General features: G+C 33.9%; 1 protein-coding gene across 1 annotated transcript; it reads left to right on the top strand.

Annotated features, from left to right (window-relative positions):
- The first annotated feature begins 12,849 nt into the window (after positions 1 to 12,849).
- LOC133316101 (U-box domain-containing protein 28-like) lies at positions 12,850 to 14,364 on the top strand. The gene has a single exon (XM_061517799.1). The coding sequence runs from the start codon at positions 12,965 to 12,967 to the stop codon at positions 14,255 to 14,257; it is 1,293 nt and encodes a 430-aa protein (XP_061373783.1). The 5' UTR covers positions 12,850 to 12,964; the 3' UTR covers positions 14,258 to 14,364.
- Positions 14,365 to 25,355: the final 10,991 nt, after the last annotated feature.

The raw sequence follows: 25,355 nt of genomic DNA, 5'->3' as shown, positions 1-25,355 counted from the left end.
ATCAAATCCTTGGCTAGCTTTGTACTCATATACAAAGAATAATTGTAGACAAGTTATGGGAATTAGTAATATAATAATCAACAAAATAGCTGTGATCAGCAACAAACCCATGGCCAAGAGGCTGACACTACGCATATAAAAATATATTGTGATGCAATGGCCGAACATCATCCTTATTGATGTAAATCATTAAATTGCAAAAGAATTTAAACATCATTTGCTATGTCCCCAAAGTCTTGTCACTCTCTTTTAAAAAGAGCCTTTTATTTGTCAATTGACAAAACGAATTTATTGGCCTAGGCTATTGGGCTCAACATGTGTGGTCTCTGTCAAACACCAATTTACTGGCATCTCTTTGTTGGTATTGGGTTCCTTCATAAACATCCATTCTTCACAAAAATATCATTAATCCAAATAAATTAATTCAGCAAAATATACACTGCATATAGATATTGTACATATCCAAGGATGATGTCAGATATTTTCTTTCAAAGGGATGTTTATGCTTTCTTTTGCAATAAACGAATAGTTTCTCCACAAATAAAAGTCAAATCATATATCAGATTTGAAATTCTTACTTGCATCGATGGAATTTTTAATATAAAAATAATAGCCATAATTCCGGTGCGGACTTCAATTTTGGAGATTGGAAAAAATAAGAGCCATGTGAGCACCCTCTGGCCAATTCTTACAAGAATATTTTTTCAAGCTACTAATCTTTTTTCAAGCTACTGTCGAATCCTCAGCCATGAAACTTTCATTAAAAAAATAAGATGATCTGCAATCTCAAGTTAAATTATTTTATCGAAACATCAGCCATGGGTTCCACTTCCTTATTTTGAAACCTCTTTGGTTAGTTGACGCCGTGGTTCCTAAGGGTCATCTATTTCACCTGCAAAATTCTAGGATGATGAAGACAAGCTGCAGGTGCAAGATATTATACGTCGGCCTCAAAGTCCCTTGCACCTTCTTTCCTGAATTTGGAAACATTGATTAGCATCCAAATAAATGTTCGTCTTTGTGTATCATGAGTAAAAGCAAATTCCTTTGTCATATATTCTCAAAAATATATTTGCTTTGTATTTGAATCCTAGCAAAAGTGTCGGACGCTACTGAGTCATCCACAAAAAGTATATATGGGATTAATAATGCATCCTCCAAAATATAAGGGAATATTACAAATTCTTCGTTTTGTATACCCATGTGAATCAGATACCTATTCAAGATAATTCCCAAATAGTTTATTATTTTAATAATAGACTAGGGTCCACGAAAAGAATAATCAAAGGTTGTAAATTCCTTAAGCCAATAAATATTGTTTGGAAAAATCAAAATATTTCCACACTTTACGATGAATGACACGGTACATTGATGTCATTTTGCTGGTGGTCACACAGATATAATTCAATGAAAAGCAAATTGAATTCATTTTTATGACAATTTAATGAATTGCTTTTTCCTTCGGTAGTCATGTAGATAAATGTTTTGGATCCCGACCACCAAAATTTGAAGGATGTATTAAAATCATTAATTGATTTTATAATCAATTAATAATTTTAATAGTATTAAATAAGACATTATTGTAATTGCTAACATTTTAGCAATCAACAATTAATTTAGTAACTGATGCAATAAATATTATCCGTTTTTGAATTCATCTATCATGAATTCAATCAGGTCCATAACCCCCTTTTTATTTTCTACCATATATAAATCGAATAACATTTGCACCTCGGATAAAAAGTTTTTGTGTACTAGATTATGTTCTTTCAATCATATATCATATTGTAATTCATACTTATAGCCATGGGGCTTTTAAAAAATAATAATAAGGATATTATTTTGTTTCTGTGCACCGAATGATTCTGACTTCCTTGCAAAAAGCATGCTTTCCAATTAAAATCAATTAGCGATTTGGAAACAGGCTGATGCCACACGCTTATAAGATTGATAAAATCAATCAAATATTAAGATAGAAGAAATATTTCCTTATCAGAATCATGTTTTGCAAAGGTGGATCCTTTTCTTAAATAATATTAAAAATTGGATCCTTTTCTCAGATATTGATATAAAATATTAAAAAGGTGGATCATTTTCTCAAATAATATTAAAAAGAATGATCATTTTCTTCCAATATCCAGGTAAAATATTAAAAGGTGGATCCTTTTATCAAATAAGATTAAAAAGATGGATCCTTTTTTTCCTCTTTCACGTAAATTTAGAATTTTAATAGGAAGGAGACTTAGCTTTTGTTCTTTGCTTCATTAGCCCCGATCTAGGCTACGTTCTCAGTCTTGATCTCGATCTCGACCATGATCCCGACAACGGTAGTGGTCATAACTCCGATCTCAGCACCATCTCGGCTTCATCATGCTTGTTGAAACAATTACGAACTGTGATCGGCCTCGAACAGTTGATGAGTCTTATTTTTGTACTTTGCGCTCATCGTATTAGGATTTGGATGTGGCGGCGGCTGTTGCGCTTTCACCACGTGGTCGTGGGTTCGATTCCCACAGACGGGGCCAATGTTCTGTCTGAAAGACAGAGATGTCCAACCAATGTTCTCTCTGAAAGACAGAGATGTCCAACCGGTGGCTGATATATTTTATGTAGGATCTAGGTGCCCTCTCTCAAGTATCTATGAATGAGATACCCTTGAGGGTAGGCTGATCACTGTGCACAATAATAATCGATATGATCAAGGCGTGGGGTGTGTGCACAGTGACAAGCTAAGAGAGAGGGTTTTGAGAGTGTCCGTACCTTATTGGTTTAACCCTGTATTTATAGATGAGTTACTTGAAGGAGTGTAATTCTGGGCCTCTTAGGAATATTGGGGGCCCAAGTCCAACTGCTTAGTTGTCTGGATATGATTGTATCAATAGGATATTCCCTTCCTTTTGTGCTGTCCTTTATTGGTCCTTCTAGAATACGGGCCTTTGTCAGGTCCATAACAACTTTCATCCGCATCTGCTCAGCTCCTTAATATTGCGTATCACTCATATTTCGCATTTCGCATGCTGATGAGGGTCCTTGTTATCGGGATCAGCAGAAAGGCAACTAAGGTTCTGCTCCCAGGTGAGGAGGCGGGGGTCTGGGAGAGCCTTTGATTTATTGTAATTTTTTCTTTTGTTAGTAGTTTGGACTTGGGCCCATGAATAGCTGTTGTTAGGATTTTTCTAATCCTATTTATATTCTCCTTGTATCGAGTGGCGGTAAGGTAAATGTAGTACAGACAAGCTGGGAGTAGCCTAAATTAGATGGAGCAGAATAAATTACTGTGTCAATTCTCTCTTTCTCTTTTTCGTTTTGCGATTTGTATATAATTATTGATTTCCAACATCTAATGCCAATTGAACTACCATTATTTGATAAGTTAAGCTGAATTTAGATATACATAGTGTACCATATTTTCAAATTTTACTTCTCCATTTTTCATTTATACCAAAGATACATTATCATGGATGACCCTTTCAAATTTCTAATAGTAGTTAATGATCCTGCCATTTGCATTATATTCGTCACTGACATGGGTCCGGGATTCCCTAATCATGAAGTGTAATGGCTATGCAGAAGATGCTGGGAACGTTGCTTGTAGTCAAAATTCATCAACTGTACACAGTACAAAAGCAAATTAAATAGACTTCAATAGCATAAATACTTACGAGAAAAGTCTATGGTAGCTGGGATCTACAATAAATCAAAGGCTCATCTCTCAAGTTTTGAGGCCTTATTTATTTCATGCATTAATTTATTCATGTTCAATTTTTTTTTTTGAAACAAATAATTTTTGAAACAATTGCTTATATATATATATATATATATAATCGATGTAAATTCTTTTTATAATATTTTGTCAATAACTATTTAAGATGTATCAACAAATGACTGAATGATAATATAAAAAATTTGCAAGAATTTCATTTAACAAACTTAAACTATCTCTGGATAATTAATGAAATGCACTATTTTTGCTAACCATAAACCCGTCAATGAAATGCAAATTTTGCAACCAAGTTTAAATTAAAAATCAAACTCAATGTTTACCAAAAAAAAATAAAAAAAAATCAAACTCAACACCCCGAACCCACTCTTGATACGAGGAAACGTACACACACAAAAATGAAAAAAAAAATATGAAAAATCATCTTAGAAAATTGTTGTATTTGCAAATTGTTGGTGTGAAGAATCTTGAGATACACCATTCCAAAAGCTAGCTCAAAGGGTGGGAGTGTCCAAGGCCTTATAAAGGCTATATTAGTTGCTCATTCAATCAATGTGGAACTATATATCTCAACACGCCCCCTCACGCAAGAGCTCTTTGGGCTAGAAGGATGGAATTACACAGACCCATTTTTTGGTTTACTTTTTGTGCTTTTTTTATTTTTAATTCTACTTTTTAAAGCGGGGGGCGGTGAGGCTCTGATATCATGTGAAGAACCTTGGGATATACCACTTCAAAAGCTAACTCGAGGAGTGAGAGTGCTCAAGGCCTTATAAAGGCCATATTAATTGTCCATCCAATCAATGTGGACTATATATCTCAACAGCCCCGTCACGGATATATGTTATGGCTGAGTATAAGTACATGACCCACTCTTGATTCCGATTTTCCGAGTCACGAATGAAATAGTTTCCCTTTAGATAATACATATATTTAATATTTTATACTATGTTATCATGTATTTTAATAAATTCAATTATATTAATAAATATATATTTTAATAAATTCAATTATATTAATAAATATATGAGATAATATATTTATTAGATCGATACTCTGCCAAATTGCCAATACTTCATTAAATATTTTTTTTACAATAATAATTTATTAGAATTAAATTTTAATATAAGTTGCTTTATATCATTTCGTGGAGGTTTGTTTCTCCATATAAAGTTTGGAGTTTGATTTTCTCATGTTATATGAGAATTGAATTCTCATATTGTGACTCAATTAATGGTGGGCCCCACATATATTAAAAAAAGAAAAAGAAAAAAAACTTGTGCACACAAATCAAAAGATCACAACATGAGAATTGAATTCTCATGCAACATGAGAAAATATTTTTCCACAAAGTTTAGGAAATATAACTTTTATATTGCTGGAGAAAAAAATAAAAATAAAACTCCCCTGCACATCCATTGAAAAATGTGCCTATCCTATTTTTGGAAAAAACATTGTGGACCCCGTATAAACCCGTCTTCGTAAGAGATAAAACTTTTCTCCTTAGGCCCATAAAGTTTTGACACATTTCTTTTTTAATCTAAAGTTTGACGCTTTATTATATGAATTTTATTAATCTCATGTTAAAAAAGATAAGTTATCTTATGTCATAGAGATAAATTTGTGGACTCCACCGTCCGAAAAAAAAAAAAAAAAAAAGTGACACAGTTATCGAAGGATGTGTAGGAGAGAAAGTTATCACATGTAACATAAGAGTAATTTTTTCCTTATTATATTTATCTTATGTTATATTAGATAAACAAGTTTTTTACATATATAAAGTGGAGATGAGTCTGTTTACCTAAAAAAAAAAGTGAAGATGAGTCTCACATCTATTTTTCTCTCTCTTTTTACATATGGATCCTACTTGTAATTTTATTTCTATAACATGATATAACTATTTTTCTATAACATAAGTTAAATATAACTCTACTTTTATTTATAAAATATACAACAAATCATTTCTGTAACTATATTTTTTCTGCCACATACACAGAATAAAAGTAAACTCTATATTGGTGTCTCTCTCTCTTCTTTAGGCCCGTCTAAATGAGTTTTTTTTTTCAACCTGCTTTAAAACAATAAAGTACTTATCAGAAAAGGTATGTTTGAATGCCTATTTTTTAAAAGAAGCATAACTAAAAAAAAAAGTAAAATATTTTCTTTTTTTAAACTAAAAATTTTAACTTCTAAAAGAACCAAAAGTTAAAAATTTAATATTTTTAAAAATATAAATAACTTTAATTTTTGTTAAAAAAGAACTTCTGAAATAAACAATATATAAAAAAACATTTTTTTAGAAGCTCATTCAAATGGGTCCTTGATGGTTTTTCTCTCTTAGAGCCTGTTTGTATCCTCTATTTTTTAATTTAAAAGTTACTTATAAGTAGGGGTGAAAGTAGGTTGGGCTGGGGCCAAGCTTTGCCCCGAAAAGCTCATGCCTACGCAAAAAAATTTTAATTTGGCCTGACTCAAGCCTAGTACGAGTCTAACTGTTAGCCTGACTTTGCCCGTTTATAAAAAAATAAATGGCTTGGCCTAGCCCGTTAGCCTGTTCATTTTTAACTTCCAAGCAGAACCATAAATCAACTTTATAAAATACTCAAATTTTGTTGTTAAACCAAAAATCATAATTTCAACGTCCAAACAGAATCATGAATCACAACAAAACTCATACAATCTGCATTTAAGCCATTTTCAAAAGCAAAATGCTCAAACTAAATAACATATATTTCATCAGATCCAACAAATAAATCCATACTATGTAAATTAAAATAACTACATTAATCCAACAAACACATTATGATGCTTGTAGTAACTTACTACTAGTAAGTATAACATCTCCAAAAAACCTTTTAATATATTCATATACACAATCTAACATGTTGAGATGTTGGTTCCTCCTACATAAAAAATAAAGTCAGATTTCTATTAAGATATAATCGAATATAATTAAGTTATAAATAATTGTAATTGATTAAATTTATATATTTTATTTTTTCTTCAAGACATACTTACTATATTTTATTTTATTTAAAATAAATAGTACAATATAGGCCGGTATGTAGGCTTATAGGCCAGACTTTGTGAAAATGGGGCCTTTTTATTAAACAAACTTTTTCAAGGCCCAAACCCGGCCTATATTATGAAATATACTAGGTCAGTCTGGCCTGACGTAGGCCGAGCCGTAAGCCCCTGTAGGCAGGCCCGACCCAGTTTCACCCCTACTTATAAGGTAAAACTAAAAAAAAAAAGAGCTTAAAAAAAAGTTAAAAACTATTTGATAATTACATGAATTTTTTAGTTACTTAAAAGCAGTGTTATTAAATCTGGACCGAGCGGCCGGGTCGACCCAGGAACAGGTAAATCGGTCATCTAACCGGTCCGGTTGAAGCAACGGACCGGTCATGCATTAGAACCGGTGTGACCCGGCCGGTTTTCATAAAAACCGGTGACCCGGTCGGTTAACCGGTGACCCGACCCGGTCCCAAAAAAAAATTAATTTTTTTTTTCAAAAAAAAATCATAAGACATCTTTGAATATTTTTTTGTTTATTGACTTACATAAGTTATGTACCTACAACACTAATATTATCTCAATTATGTACTGTGCAGAAAATTTTGAATTAATTTATAGTTAGAGATGTTATTTTCTAAACCTAAAGTCCCGTATCACGATCATTATATTTTTGTTTGATCTTTTATTAGATAATAATATGTGATTTATTACTTTTTACATTAAAATATTTGAAACTTTTATCATTTTCTTTAGATATTTGAGTATGTTTGTAATTTTTTAAGATAAATTATAAAATTACATATAATTACCGGGTCATGCGGTTGAATCAGTGACTCACTGGTTGAACCAGTGACCCAGTATCTCGACCGGGTTAATGACCGGGCCGGTTTTAATAACATTGCTTAAAAGCACATATTTTAATAAAATTATCTCTCTCTATCTCTATAGTTTTTTCTTAAAAAAAAGCACACAATTCAAGAAAAACAAATAAAAATTTAAAAAAAATTCTTAGGAGCTTTTAGCTTTTTTGTATTATAAAAAAAAACTTTTCATTATAATTTTTTTTCTCAAAATCTATTTAGCCTAAGTAACTTCTAGTTTAAAATAAATACATCCACTTAAATATTTGTGTTCTGTGGCACATATCCAAAATGATTTTCTGTATAATATATGTAGACCATTATTATACACATGTGGACAATTTTTAGCCAGAAGCGCATGGGTTTATTATCTGACTTCATGTGGCCATAATATATTTATTTGGTCTGACTGATTGGACCACCAATTAATTGCGTTTTTGAATGTAACGGGGTCAGTCATAAATGTTCGATCAATGTTTTTTAATATGTTATCAATTTAAAATTTTAGATGCGTGACATCAAACTTTATGCTTAAATATATTTTTAACTCCTTTAAATTACATGCTTTTTTGGTTCTAGTGCTATATTTTTTAAACTTTTCAAATCAGTTGTTATAAAGTCTATTTCTTGTTAATATTTTTTTTTATTTCTTTCCGATGAATAGATTACTTAATTAATCCGGTTAGAATAGAGCAAGATTACATGGGAGACAAAGTTCTCCTTACTATGTTTTTAATACAATTGTATATCCAATATTTAAACTGGAAATCATTATTTAACAAAAAAATTATTTATCAGTTAATCCATGTGTTTTGTAATAATTATTTCTTGTTAATATATTCATTCTCTTAAATTTCTCTTGAACAAAAATATTTTCAATATCCCATTAATACTGAAAACTCAGTATATCACTTGTTAAAGTAAAAAAAAAAAATATTTTATGCCATGAATCACACTTTTTTTTTATTTTTTTACATTTAGTAATGAAATATAGTGCTCAAATATGCTCCTCTCCTCTCCAGCAAGATCTCTTTCAAGACACAGGAAAAAATAAAAAGAGCGTGGATAGTTTGAAAAATAGCGGCTAAAAAATAAAGCGTGGAACCATTTGAGTGGCTAAAGTCGTATAGCCTCTGCATTTAAGTATTTGATGCGAACATTGGCTACATGTTTTAAAGGGCTAAGTTAATTGAAAAACATAAGCTTTCAAGTGTAGAGTTGAACTCAACATACGTCTATCCAATTTAGAATCTGGCACCTTATTTGGTCTTCTTTTTTTCTGGAGAACAAAAAAAAATAAAAATAAAAATCAGATTGTTATTTGGTCTTTATTCTTAATTTTTCCTCTGCTTTGCAGTAGTGAGAAAAAATGGAACGCGAAAAGGCAAAGATTCAAGTTGTTATGTTCTTCTTTCAAATATCAATATCAAAAGAATCAGATTGTTATTGTATGGTGTGAGTATGGAGGAATGACTTTTTATATTTTGTTTCCAAACGCTTGAACACATATGATCTTGTCTTATGTATCAAATGTTTACGTAATCATTACCCAATAGTGATTGACCTGTCGGAAAAGGTAATATGGATTAAATTCGGAAAAAAATTAAAATATTATTATTTTAATAAATAATTACGAATATATAACTATTTCGAAAAATTTTACAGATTTATTGTTAGGCGTGACCATTCACGCCGAAGTTAGGCGTACTCACAAGGTATTCACGCCTAATTTAGACGTGGTTCATCTGGTGTTAACACGTTGCACAAAAAAGTCAACTTACGAACCGTAAAACTTTAGAAAGTCATAACTTTTGACCCAGGTATCTAAATCGACACCTCATTTGACATATTTTATCTCTCACAAACACAGTTCAAATTTGCAATAATGATATTATAAGAGCGTTTAAACCCAGAAGCCTCTGACTTCTGGGTTTGTAATTTAATATAAAAAAAATAAATAAAGATTTGGTTTGTGACTTAATTTTTTTTTAAAAAATCAAATTTTTTAATTTTTAATATAAAAATTTAGTTTGTGATTTAATTTAAATTAAAAAAATCTAAAAAAATATTATTAATAACGAAAACAAAATAAAGATTTAATTTGTGATTTAAACTCAAAAATGAATTTGAAAAATCTTACGATTTGATATGATTCACGATACACGTTACAGAGGCTATATGCTATATGCTTCCAACGAATCCATATTTCTGTATATTTTAAATATTTTTTATTACATTTCTGTATCTTACGATTTAATATGATTCATGATATCATATCAACTTTATAGATGGACTAATTCACTTTGATGTCATCTTTAATTTCAGACTATGATTTAAAAGATAAAGTTTCTATTCACGGTGAAATGGTAAGAATACAACTCATGGGATAAGGATGGAGAGGTTCTAGTAGGCAGAAGACTGTTTGGTGTTGATTTGAAAAAAGATCGGAGGCTTCTGGGTTCAAACGCTCTCGTATAGTACCATTGTTGTAAATTTGAATTGTGTTTGTGAGAGATAAAATATATCAAATGATATGTCATTGCGTAGATCTCAAAAAGTTATGTGAAATCAAAAAAAATTTACCTAATTCGGATATTCGAGTCAAAAGTTATGGCCTCCTGAAGTTTTACAGTTAAACTGTTAATTTAATCTGCCACGTGTCAACACCAGACCAGTCACGCCTAAATTAGGCATGAATGCCTTGTGAGTCACGCTCAACTTAGGCGTGAACTATATAGCACCGACATCGACACAGGACACGGGACACGACACGACACTCCGACATGTTAATTCTAAAAAATGTTAAATTTTGACACGTTAGGACACGTTTTGATATTATATGATAATTTTAATTTATGCAGTGTATATTATATTTAATATTCAATAATTGAATAAAAAATAAAGTTAAACTTATAATATCCATCAATTTTGCAAAGAAACATAAGATATTGCAAATATTTATATTAAACTCAATAAAATAGTAATCGTAATCTAACGAATCTAATAGTTGAAACTCAAAATGCAACGCAACGTAACATTTGAACATTTTTTTAAGTCTTTGCAACAAGTATTGGAGTGTCGAAAAGTGTCGGAGTGTCGGTGAGTGTCGAAAAATGTCGGATACGACACGTCAGAGATTTTGAAGTGTCGGTGCTTCATAGGACGTGAATGACTGACTGCAGTATGTTCGTAATTAGTTTCAAAACAACAACTTATTGATAATTATTTATTAAAACAATAATATTTTAATTTTTTTGCCCGTTCCGATTCCTTAAAGTCGTAAGGATTGATTTGAAACGTTTAAAAATATAAAAACCAGGAAAGAAAAAATAACTTAATATTTTTTTCTCTTTTAGTGACTTAAAAACGTATTTACACGCATCTTTTTATTGATAGATGTGCTTTTACAGTGCTGATAAATTTCAACTAAGTATTTTTTTCACCCCTCGAATATATTTAGGATTTTAAACTTTAAAGATGGGACAATCATTTCCTTTTATCTTTTTTTTTTTCTAATAAACCTCAATGATAAGCCAACCATAAAATTTTAAGGAAAATAATTGACAGAAAACCAAAATACAACGAGAAATAAAGGAAGATACATACATAATACAATGAGAGAATAAGAAAACAATTAGTCATTTAAATTAACACCCTTTATAAAATGTTTATGCTAACCTATTTTTCTATGTAAAAAGTAGAATGCCAATGTTAATCACATATCAATGGTGCAGGAGTCATCATTTTGACTTTGTCAAACCAAAGTAGGTGAATTTCTCGAGTCAAGAGAGTTGTTGAAGTTTGGGTAAGTTGTTTGTGGAAAACTTGCTTGTGATTTTCGTGAGTTACCACCAAAGTTTACAACTTGTAGGAGGAAGAAGAAGCAAGGCTTAATGGTCAAACTTAATGAAATTCCACAAAGCCAATGAGAGCTTTGTGAATTCATTGACCATACTTTCAAAGGCAGGTACCCCGGCACTTGCTATTAATCCCATGAACTTGCCTGTTCTTATGTGTGTATAGGCAGCCAATCCTTTTCAGATTTGTGCTGCAAGTACTCTTTCTAATAGTAATGAATGAAACATAAGCCTTTTTCTAAGTGATAGGTTTTTCCCAACACGGTTATTTTATGTTTCATGTTTACGAGATCATAATTAGCACCAAAATGATGATAAATAAAAGAGATTTTTGTTAATTAGTTCTCCAAGATTGTTAAGGAATTTTTTTTTAAAAAAGTACTTTGTAATTTTCTGTTATTTACTACTTAACATCTTTGCTTCTTCTTTTTTCTTCTTTACATTATTTTCATGGAAAATTACTCTTTAAGTTAATTAATTTCGTTTTAGCCTTTTAGGTACTATAACAGAGAAACAAACTATTTAAAAAACAAAAAAGAGGTCATATTTATGTCTGATATTATACAACAATTTAAAAAGTATATAATATAAACATATTAAATTTCATTTACTGTTTTTATCGTATATTTTGTAGTCTCTATTGTGAATATGTGTTTTGAACTCTTTATGTTGCTCACTTCTATTCCAAGACAAAACATCCTTATTTCATGTAAAGCCACCTTCCACAACGGCACATATGTGCTTGTTCCCATGATAGCCTATTGGCCACCATAATCTATACTAGCATAATCGTTTCTTGACTACAAAGTCCTAAATACTCTCACAATTACTCAGATATAAAACATTCATACTATAAGATATGAATTTTCTTGCTTTTACATTACTCCTATTCTTGTAAATATTTATTTGAACATCAAAGTATACGCAGTAAACCACGATCCCTTGTCCCTAGGCTATATTCCTATTCCACCATAACACGGAACAACCACTCATTTAAGCAACTAACTGATTCCATCATGAACTGTACATTAATCACGAGTCCATTTATCTCAAGCCAAAAAGTATCATATTCTAATTTCGCACCTATACAATATTTATGAACACCGATTATAATTTCCCACATTAATAACTCTAGATTCGAACCCCCTTGATTTGTAAACTTCACCAGTACCCCGCCAAAATCGTTTATATCCAATCAATGTTTCTTGCCTTCAGTAATAATATAGTATTATCCCCACACAATACGGCGACCGTTGGGGTGTCACCCAGTGAAACAAAATTTTAGTCCAAAAGTGCACCTTAAGTTTTCAAAAAATTTTGCTTGATGGGTCAAACAAAGAAAGATGTCATTTTCATCATCAATACACTCTGTCCTACAGTCCCATTTTTATTACAGGCAAAACTTTGACCAAAGACCACGTGCTCCATTTATATCAACCACAAATCACTACCATAGTACCATACCGTGCTATATCTAGTGTGTTTACCCTTCTCTCCCATTGTGTGTGATGTGCGAAACAAAAGCAATTGAGACAACACATAAAAACAAAGAAACAATGGCAAGGGTAAGGGAGAAGCTATACGTCACCGTTCCGAGCCCTTTTCGGTGCCCAATCTCAATGGACGTGATGAGGTCCCCTGTAAGCCTGTGCACCGGCGTCACATACGATCGCTCCAGCATCCAGCAGTGGCTTGAATCAGGTCATGACACGTGTCCAGCCACCATGCAGGTCCTTCCCTCTAAGGACTTCATCCCCAACCTCACCCTCCATCGCCTCATCCGTCTCTGGCTCCTCTCCGGCGAACCTTTCTCGCCGGAGTCCCGATCCTCCGGCGACCACCTCCGCGTTCTCCTCCGCGAAATCCAAACCGGAGCCGAAGACCTCGCCGTTTCCCTCTCCAAAATCGCCGAATTCGCCAAAATTTCCGGCGAGAATCGCCGCTTACTTGCGACTTTCCCTGGCTTCGACTCCGCGATCGTTCGTGCTCTAGCCGGAAGCAGTTCCCGGATTGACGCGTCGGAGAATGCGATCTCGATTTTGGATTCGGTTTTCCGAGCAAACGGAGATGCGGCCTCCGGCGCCGGAGAGCGAGTACGACGGTTGATTCTTGATACTCGCGAAGAATGCTTCGCTTCGATCGTTTTCGTTCTGAGAAACGGCTCTCTGAAATCGAAGATCGAAACTGTTAGGGTTTTGGAGTTTCTCGCCGGCGATGATTTCCGATCGAAGCGGTGGATCGCCGAAACGCGAGGTTTGTTGTCGTTGCTCGCGAGCTTTTTCAGCGACGGTGGCAACGAGGAGCTAAACGACGCCGTTTTGTCGCTACTAGTTGTCGTTTCGGTGACTCAGTCAGCGAAGGTGGAACTTGTCCGTTCCGGACTTGTCGAGGCGGTTTCGAAGACGCTGGTGAGCGCAGGTTCGACGACGGCGGAGAGGTGCCTGAGGATGCTGGCGGTGGTGGCGACGTGCGCGGAAGGTAGGGCGGCGATGGCAGCAGAACCGTCGTGTGCGGCGGCGGTGCTGGAGAGGCTGGCGAAGGCGCCTAATGCTGCGGCGGAAGACGCGGTGGCAGTGCTGTGGAGCCTGTGTTGTTTGTGCGGTAACGTGAAGGTGAGGGATGACGTGGCGAAGCGAAACGGCGTCGTGGTGATCCTCTTGGTTATGCAGAGGGGTTACGAGGAGCACGTGAGGAGCATGTGCGTCGATTTGATTAAGGCTCTCAAGGGTGCGTGCAAGGACGGGTTGCAATTAGCACTGGGAAGCTATGACACCAAAACCACTCATATTAAGCCTTGCTAATGTTATATTATTGTAAATGCAGTAGTACCCATTCTTTATTTTGTTGAATAGTTGAACCATCTTTTTGCATGCAACAAAAAATTGTTTCATGTTGATGTATATTTGTAGGGAGAATAATATTTGAATACAATAAAACAGAAGGAGAACACCCATTTAGATCAGTCTGTTTTTTAATTTGGGTTCGGAGTTAGTTTATTTAGAGATAGATCAAATAGCAAGTTCATTCAAATCAAGGTCATATGATTAAGTTACAAGTTTTGCGACTTAAGTATTTCGATGCACTAATTAGCAGGAGGAGAAGGTTTTGGGGTTTTGTGTTGCCTTCATTAATTGGAAATAAGGTCCTATTATTTAAATTTTTCCCGAACACGCTCACTTTGCGAATACGAGTAATGCTATCGTCACCGTTTTCAGATTTGCTTCAATGAAAAAAAAATTGTGTGCAAATGATAACATATCGAGTTTTAATAAGACAAATTTATTTAACTTTTTTTATTTTTGAAATTTCATTTATACCCCCAATCATGTAATATAGGATCCCCATTTTGTTACGTGCGTCTATATTTGAATTCAATTAATTAATTACATTTAAATTTTGGTTATAAAGTTTTTAGAAAAATTGTATGTTCTTATGTGAGTCCATATGACCTTGTTACAATTTTGTAGTTATGTATCTTTTTAATATTCTATTAAAATTTATGAATATTAAAAAAAAAACACAAAAAACATTTAAAATTTTAAAATGAGAGCATTCATTTCTAAATTTTTATGTCAATGACAAATAGTTATGACAACCATTGCTCTTGTAATGTCCTAATTTAATAATTGGATTGTTAACTACATATCGTTATAATATTCGCACAACTAGACTAAAGTAGCGAAACACTTAATAAAACTTAAAATTAACCGATGTGATTTCGCTGCATAACTTTTTTTTTTCCAATTAACTTCTACTATTTATTACAACTATCTGTACAGTCCCATACATGTACAAATTTCAAATTAAATTCCAGAAGATCATAATCAATGACCAATTTCTATCCGGATATGATAATTTATACCATTCCGTATAGAGTCTAACGGACAGCATAACGACTGTAAATCGGACTATACCAGAGATTAAATCCCACTATTTTAACTTGTTCCTGAAATACATAAAAGTCTAACCAATATATATATATATATATATATATATATATATATATATATATATATATATATATACTGGCTCCATGCCAATACAACATCAAACTACATTGCTTCATAATACACACATAGGCAAACATATGCCTCTAAAAAAGATAACAAACTATATAAATGCATGATCATATACTTTATGCACTGCAAAACATATATACACAGACATTTAAAACGGCTAAGCACCCACTTCTTTAGACTCTTTTATCCTCACTAAACTGGTCCTTTGCCCTTTGCAAATTCTCATGTTGTTGCTGTACTTGTAATTTAAATTACAGCACCACGACGGGGTTAAGAAATGAATCCAAATAAGACTCTAGGTTTATGGAGTAGTCTCCACCCAAGAGTTCACTATCTGCACGAAAGGTCAGATATAAAGCATATAATACAACATGTAATTTTATTGGTATATCCTAGTGACTTTATCTCACTGTCTATTTCGGAAGCCTTTATTCTCCCCTATAACCCACTGCATTATTTTACGGAAGATTTATACTTCCCCGCTTTTGTAATACAAAAGCTCATACTTCCATGCTTTTATAATATGAAAGATTTATTCTTCCCTGCCTTTTTATAATATGGAAGATTTATTCTTCCTGCCTTTTTATAATACGAAAGATTTATTCTTCCCTTCCTTTATTACGGAAGATTTATTCTTCCCTGCTTTTTTTACATATATTATATAACTAAGAATCCATTTCTACATCTTAATTACTCAATCACTTTCTACGTCTTAATTACTCAATCACTTCCTACGTCTTGATTTCTTGTGAATCTTAATACTATGGAAGATTTATACTTCCGCTATCCATTTTTATATTTTTACTACGAAAGATATGTAATTCTGCTATCCGTCTTTATATTTGCCTACTTACGTTATATCACATCACAATATCAGTGTACATAAATTAAACACATCATCAATGTATATGTCTATATGAATGCACATGTATGCATATATACCAAGTATCTCACTGTCAATCATATACACAATTTAACCATCATCCTTAATGGACTTTGGCGGAACAACAAAGACGGAGAAAAACTCCTAACCAAGAGCTTACCTGTCAGTGCTTTTATATCACGCTTACTTGGTATACAAGTAATTTTTCCAAAATTCACAGTATCCTGACTTGAAATCATCGTATTACCTGCTACACATTACAATACTTGTTTACTATCTCTATTTGGTAATTTCATGTCATACCACAAGTCATACTTAAATACCCACACCTTGACCTATATTTACATAATTTAAAATCTACTTCATCATATTACCAATTGAAGATTCACCATACCAATTTTACTTGATACATACTTGAAATTCATTTCTAAGTTTCATCATTAAACAACTTGATTTTTAATCCAATAAACCACTAAGTGGCCAAACATATATGTCACATAAATTTCCATTTTTTAAAGCTTAATACTTGTAACTTTAAGTGTCATTTAACTTTAATACAAACCAATAAAATCAAACATCATTTAATTACACAAAACAATCCAAAAAGCTGAATTTTTACAGCATGAATAGTCTGCACTATAAAATACACTAAAAGTAGGGCAGATTTATATGTTAAACTAGACAAGTGCGCCTTTAATTTGCATCAAATCTCACTCAGTTTGGAGTTCTACAACTCCATATATAAATTTTCGAAAATAGGGCAGATTTAAGGCCTATGGTTTTCACGAAAATTATAACTTTTCCAATTATTCAAACTTAATCCAATTAATTCCATACTCATAAAATACCACGAATACATATCAAAACACAAACATATACACATGATTTAACATCATACAAAGTCAGCCCCAATTCAAAAACCCTAAATCAAAATCCATGAAATTAAGCTTAAGAAAGGTAGTTAGTTACCTTAAACCATTCCTTTGTGCCTATTTCCTCAATTTCCCATCAACAAGACATGAAAACACCTCACTTTCCATGGATGGCAGTCATGAGGTCATAAGAAAATAGGAGAAAGGATAAACATGTAAAGCTCCTCTCAAGGATTAAAAGCGATGATTATGTTCTACTAACTACAAGGATGATTTTCTCTCAAAGTATCTATGAATTTTAGTGACTAGAAAAGCAACTTCTCAAGCTCTCAAAGCTTCTATGGAGCCACTGTTATGTAGAGGAAATAAGTACAAAATTTTTGCTCTTTAAGAAGAAGAAGAACCGCCTAGCTTTTGCAAGAGAATATCAAGCCACTTCCGTTGATTTTTAAGGCTATTTTCCTTTAATTTGTTAGCTTCCTATTGGTCCACTTTCTACACACTCTAAATCTTCTTTCCTACCCATCATGCGCTGATTTGAAGACTAAAAGAACAAGATGAGATCAGATCTTTTATTAACTAGTAACTATATAATATAGTTTAATAACTAGTTTAATTTTCAAGACTTATTTTATCTTCTTTTTTTCATTGGCTAATTAAATCCATACTCTGTAAAAATTTTAACAATTAATCTAAACATCATTAAATTAATCTAATTATACCTTGACTCAATGAAATTTATCACACAATTTAATTATATAATCTAATTCAAGTTTAAGACTAGCTTTGCTTACTTTTAAGTCACTTTGATTTATATCCATTCTTATTAGTTGATTTTCCTTAAACTCTGACTAATTTTTAATTATTAATCTAATCATCATTAGACTAATTCAAGATCATATTGAAACACTCTAAAGAATTTAATGATAACATCCAATTCAAGTTTTGACCACATCTAGTCTATTTTCCAAGTAATTCATAACTTTCTCTATAATGACATATATGTCTTGAGTTCTTTTCATACCTATATTTATATACTATATGACTTGCTTGGCATGAAATATATCCCTCTGTATCTCATTATTTCAATTTTATGATCAACAGATCATTACTTGACATAACTGATCACAAATTCTATAAACACCACCTGATCTACTGAACTCTTGCTTAATTTTCTTATTTAACCTTACTTGGTAATGAGGGTTGTTATAGCTCTAATGGGAAAAATAGCAATACTAATAATTGACTTTTTTTTATCATTTACGAGATAACACTGTTTAATCATAACAACCACTGAAAAATAGTCGTACTTTTGACTTGCTAATAATTATTAAGAAAATCATGCACGCACAAACATATTTCTCCTAAAACCTTAAGACCCATATACCTTGCAATCTTACAATTAAACATATTCCTTACAAATTCCATGAACGCTTTTGGATATGTGCCATTGTCAGCAATTGTGTTTCATTCTAACTTAATTTTTAGTCTGTAATAACAATTAGAGTAACAATATAGTTACTAGAGTATGCTAATTGAACTTTTAGTGAGGTGATAAAATCATGTATGAACCACATATGTATCCCCGAGGGGTGAGGTATGTCTCTATAGGGATGTATTTGATAACAATTGTATAGACTAAGGCTATGTAAAATTGTCCCAAACATTATGTATAACAATAGGAGGGAGGTGTTGAATAGCTACAATGGTTCTTTAGGCCAATAGAGTAACAACTCATGTAAACAGTGAATAATGTGTGTTCATGGTGGAGAGAATGGGGATATTTATAGTAAGGTTAAGCTCCACTAATGTGGGAGGGTAAGCCAAGTCAATGGATTTAGGGAGAATCATTGTAGCCTGGCCTCGCTAGGCAAGGCATCTTGCAGTTGCTATCAGTGTTGCAACAACTACTATGCAGGAAAATTGGGGGGGGGGGCATTCCAACGTAAGACATTTAGGGTGTCTTTCGTTGCGATGTTTAATGAGCCAAAACTGAGATGGCAGTGCTATCATGATAACACTAATGTTGTTGGGTTGATATAGCAAAGGTCATATGGGTTTATGATCTTGGGCCAGCGATATTGGGTGGGCCGAAATAGAACTCCCCCAACTTGGTAACAAGTGAAGTCTTGGTCCCAAGATGAATCTGCTGCTTAGTATAGTCGTTACCAATCGACATATAGAGATTGGCCGCGTTGACTGATCCTTTTCGTTGTTGAGCTTATCTTTTCAATAAAGGAGGCTTCATACCAGGTGGAATATACCTGATTGGTTAGTTAAGTAAATTTTTCACAGTCTTCATTTTCTGGGCGACCGGTTAGAGTATCTCAGCTTTACTCGTTCGAAGACTTGACCATTGAGACAATTTGTTTTGTTTAAGGTCTAAAAATTCATGCTTCTCCTGTGTTGTGTTGCGCAGTAACTTTGTTGCTTGGTGGCTGGTCGTGGCCATGTGTAAGCCATTTAATGTAGAACATTATTTACTTCCTAAAATGCATCATAACTACCTGTGGCAATTATTTCCTCATTCGTGCAAGCAATAAATGCAGTGAGATGTCTAGTAATTGTTGTGACTTGGTATTGTAGGTACTGTCTTGTCTTTAATGAGATTACAATATTGCCATTCTTCTGTGTCGTTGATTTAAACGATTACTTTAATCTAACGGCTGTCGGTTTTGACACGATGCTTCCTGATCTCTATTTAAAGGATTTTTCTTCCCTTATTTCAAAAATTTCAAAAGTTTTTTTCTTTATGCTTAGGAATGTCGAGCTTTAGGTGTTTCTTTGAAACTTCAACTTCCCTTCTCTTTCTCTGGATTTCCTTTCTTCTTTGGTGCCTTCTGAGTTATTCATCGTCTTCGAGCTCTCCGCTTCGTTTTCTTCTTTCAGCCACTGCTTTAGAGGGTTGGCTTCCATTCTTAAGAGAGGCTTTCTTCCGAGTATTTCTTTATTCTGTCATCGTCCTCGTAAATAGGTATACTTTTTTACTCTAGTTCTGGTTTTGCTTTTCCTTGGTTTCTTGTTTTTCATTTGCATTCACGTGTGTGATCGAGTTCTGGGTAGAGTTCCTTTGTTGTTTGTAAGTTGCTTGTTTGTTGTTCTAAATAATGAAAATAGAAGAGTTGGATCTAAGCCACTAGGTTTGGTCTAGTGGTGAAGGATTTGGGTAGGTTGTATTAGGTTATATGTTCAATTCTTACTTGTATCCAAAAAAAGAAGAGTTAGATCTTGATGAGGTGAGTGTATTAGGGTGAGGCATAAAGTGTTGACTAAAGGCCTATTGCACCCTGAAGGATTTGTGGGAGTTCCATAAGGAATTTGTTGTCTCGCCCCTTGGCGTTGTGGTTCTTCATGGTGGAAAATTGGTTGTTGTCGAACGACTTCATAGTTTACTGAGTAAGAAGGTGCTGGGTGAACTATATTGGCATTTAGGTGCGATTGGGCAGCCAGAAGAACAAAGGAATGTTGTTGTGGCATGGATGGTTGTTGAATTGGCACTTATTGGACTTATTGAATAGGCACGCCAAGGCCAGGATTTCTGCCTGCTCCAAGTTGTAGAGCTGCGGCAAGCGGGAGGAGGATCTGTGGCAAAATGGTAATCACTATAGGGGTCACATGGGAAAGCTGAAACACGTAAGATGGGTTCACCAAAGCGGATGAGACCATAGGGAGGATGTGAGGGGGTGGTAAGATCTGATGGTAGCTTTGCATAATAGGTTGGTTGCCGATCGGTGCTACCTGGATGACCGACATCACTGTATGGGCAATGGGTGCAGCGAGATTCTGTGGGGATGCTGCATAACGAACTTGGGACAAGGAAGGTTGCACTGGTCCAACACTCTTAGCTTGCACTTCTACATGTGGGGAAGTGGGGGTTTTGTGTAGTCTGACAGATGTACTGGATTTCTCTATGCATTCCCTCGATCAAGGCTTGAGTGGTATGGTCAATGGGCACTAGAGGGGATGTGACTGGTCCTCCTGTCTTCGAGATAGTTCTAGGAGCTGGAGGTGGTGTCAGAACATAGGAAACTGAGGAAGCTGAGTGATGGCTCGTGGTTGGTTTTTTCTCCTGGTTTGAACTATTTTGCAGGTGGCTAAACTGGGAGAAAATGAAGTTTATCTCTTTCTTAGTGTTTTCGGTAAAGAGATAGGAATCAGAGTTTACCGTTTCTCACAGACGGATCCAATGAACTGTTAGTGAGATGAGATAACCACATATGAACCATGTATGTATCCTCGAGGGGTGAGATATGTCACTATAGGGGTGTCCTTGACAGCAATCGTATAGACCAAGGCTATGCAAAAATTTCCCAAACGCTGTGTATACAAATGGGGGGAGGTGTTGAATCACTACAATGGTTCTCTAGGCCAACAGAGTAACAACTCATATAAATAATGGGTTTAGGGAGAACTATTGCAGTTTAGCCTCGCTGAGTTAGACATCTTGCAGTTGTTGTCAGTGTTGCAGCGACTGCTATACAGGAAAAGTGAGGGAGGACATTCCAATGTAAGACATTTGGGGTGTTTCACATTGGGATGTTTGATGAGCCAGCATTCGGATGAAAGTGTTATCATGACAGTATTGAAGTTGTTGGGTTGATATAACAAAGGGCATATTGGCCTGTGATCTCAGGCCAACGATATTAGGTTAGCCAATTAGGCTGGCAAAAACATTAATAATAATAGTTGTTGGAATATGTCTACGAAGTACAATGATAATGAATATGTTATTTTTAAATTTATATTTGAAATTTTAATTTTTAGGATCCAAATCAAGAATTAAAAAATATAAAATGATATATTTTTAATTACATGAAATTAGACTTAGAAATTAAATTCCATTGTACATGTCATACAATATAATTAGGATTATCCAATTCCGCAACTCAATTCTAAGTCCAATTCCATATACGTAATGTTAATTCATCCGAACTATTAGAAAAATTAAATAAAAATAAGTTACATGAGAAAAAATGTTGCATCATTTTCCTTATTGTTATGATTCTATTATTTTGGAGTTGTTCACCGTGTTATTTTATGTCAATTCAACTCTTGTAATTGCATGCAGTCATCCTTGTTTTCAGGATAGTGACCCCACTTTTATGCGTGTTAGCAATATTAATGTTTAACTTTCTATATTGCTCATAATTATGAATAATCCAAATTTACAAAGGCGTTCTCGCATTATTATATAATTAAAGTTTCTTCAGCATACTAATCTTGACCTATACTGAGCAGATAAGGGTCAAACCCATTTACGGCCAAAGAGGTCTAATAATAAAGATTTAAAGAGTAGGAAAATAAGTTCATCCCATATATATGTTATCCCGCAAACATAGAGCTAGGACAATAGCAATTCAAAGCTCATAAGCCTCTGTAACAGTCAATTACTGAAGTACTAACACATTGTTTGAAATCGACACACAAATCGAGAAAACAAAAAACAGAAAGGGAAGAGAAATTCTCATAGAGCTTTACCCTGGTTCACCCAATGTAGGCTACGTCCAGCTTGTCTATACTATATTCATCTCACCACCACTCATTACAAGTCACTCGATTTACAAGGGAATATAAATAGGATTTAGAAAATCCTACAACAGCTATTCATACAAGGGAAGAAAATCACAAAAGTTAGACGCCCACTTTTTGCTGACATCACCAACAAGAGTCCTTATCTGAAAATAAAGTATGAGTTGTTGGGTCAAAAACTTGTTGGGTGGAAAATGTATATATGCTGTAGAACGTTCCTTAGTTCGTTAAGAGAAAACACAGTTGCTCTCTTAGCTCAGCCTAAGTGCGCAACATCAAGTAATAAATAGGAGTATTATGCATAGATTATCGTTCCCACGAGGATAAAACTCTAATTAATGTCTTATACTATTTTATAAAGAATGAAAATGAAAAGAAAAGTTAGTAATTGACCTGTTTGGTCAAACGTTCCCTACTGTCTTGACAACGTTCCTCAAGAGCAGTAGGTTCAATCTGACAGCAAACAATTCATCGCTTCGTTATGTATAATATCCTTGTTGTTGAGAGAAGGATCAGCAATATTCATGATAGGTTTATAGATACTAGATTAAATAAAGAAGAAAAATACAAAAAGTAATTACAGTAATTAAGAGACAACATGGTGGATGGTTTAAAAACAGTAATAACAGAAGGAACGGATCCACTGCTCCATTCGTAAATAGTTATTTTCTTTACTCAAGATTCAACACTTTTGTATTTGTTCCAGTCTCTTTACTGCCAACTCTGATTCCTCAGCTCATGGACTAGATGGCTCACAAGTTTCCATATTCCTATAGCTCCCTTGACTCCAACAGGTACTGGGTACAGGACCTTCAAGTTAACGAGGTGGTCCCTTATTCCTAAGGCAACCAGCAGTCTTGTTTCCACAAGACTACCTTCCCCCTCTGGTTAAGCTGTCTGAAATCCCTTCCTTATGGAAGTTCCTTTCTCAGTATATGTTCAATTTCCATTGATACACAATGAATATAGCTCACTTAACCAGAGAAACACAAAAGCTGTAATACAAGAGTTTTGAAAATAATTCTTTAAGAACTTTGCAGTTTTTCCATTCCACATATAGTTTAGCCCATGGCTACTGGTTTAAACGTAATTATTCCAAACTGAAGTCCTATAGACCCGAGATTTAGTTCAGAGATAACGAATAGAAAAGAGAGAAATAACACTTGTATTTAAATGAAAACAATTTGATTACAACAAAATGAAAAGTGGAGAAGATGATTGCTGCTTGTGAGGAGTCTCAAGTGGATGATACAGAATTAAGAAGAAGTGTTGTCACTTAACTAAAGTTAAAACTATACAAATAAAAACTACAAAAATAAACTAAATGATCTCTTCTTAAGGAATTCGATGATTGTCTTCGTGCTAGAACGTCCTATTTATAGCAGAAGAGCGGATGGCAAAGTCTGTAATTCTCTTGGATTTGTTTTCTTGTCTGCGTGATAGAGGCGGTGTGAACAGTTCTTCGAAGGGTGCAAGTGGCTGGATGGGACAATTATTGTTGAGATTTTTCTTTCCTTCTGACCACCCCATGCCTTGCTTTCCTCTTTAGCCAATAGGAACCCTTTATTCTCTGTTGCACACGTTTTCTCTTGCTGAATTGCTACACCGTTTATGCTTTATGGAAACTTCTTTTCAATGTTTCCTGAAAATTGGTCAGAGAGATTGAGTGAGTGAAGCAAGTGTATTTAATGTTCTCAATCTGTTCCCTTTTTTATTTATTTTCCAAAGGATTACGTCATCATCTGTTCCCCACTGTGTTTTTGTCATAAAGATATTAAACATGTGCTTTTAGTGCTAAAGTTGCTCATCAGTGGAAGGAACGGATGGCATTTTTCCATCAAAATGAGCTTAGATGGGAACAAAATTCTGTCCCATCAATCACCCTAAAACTAAACTGTTGGTTGTCCTCAAACAACTCAGAAATAGTGGCTTAGGTTGCTCAATTTCAAAGAATAGCTCAACTTCAGAATCTTGAGCCAGTAAGTAATCATAAACTTTTCAAAGACTGGACTACTTTCCATAGGTGACAATTAAACAGAATTTGTTCCCACGTAAGTGAAGGTTGCTGATCTTTTGTCTCACTATCACTCAAGGCTTAGTGTTTCTCTGTCCATTCCTGAATGTGATTCTTCAAACTTGCTTATCTGCTACTTTCCTAAGAAGTGCAGGTGTCTTCCATATCAAGGATCTGTGTGAAAATGATTGATTGAAGTTTTAGAAATGAAATGGTTTACAGGTATTGAGTCAAGGAACAGTTCTTTCTGTTTCAGAGCTGGACTTTTCTGTTTAAGGGAACACCTTGTCTTTTTGTACCTTCTTTTCTTCCTTTGGAGGAATCTTTTCTAGTATCCTCTTATAAATTCTTTTAAATGGTTGTTCCCATTTTTCTTTGTTTTCTTTCTTCTTGTCCTTTTTGCTCGGTTTGGATTTGTTCTTGCTCCTTTTAGTTGACCTGGGAATGAGTGTGAATGCGTAGGGTTGAGTTATGGTGTGAATGGGAATATAAGTGTTTGGTTGATTGTGAGGGGGTGAGTGTTTGGAGGTTGATCCTTGTTAGTGAAATTCACCTATTCTTCAGCAGTGCTTACAACATCAA

Source organism: Gastrolobium bilobum, unplaced genomic scaffold, assembly GCF_033153095.1.
Source record: "Gastrolobium bilobum isolate Gb01-03AN ecotype WA unplaced genomic scaffold, APGP_CSIRO_Gbil_v1 utg177724, whole genome shotgun sequence".
Lineage (NCBI taxonomy): Eukaryota > Viridiplantae > Streptophyta > Magnoliopsida > Fabales > Fabaceae > Gastrolobium > Gastrolobium bilobum.
This window is presented reverse-complemented; position numbering and strand designations above follow the sequence as displayed.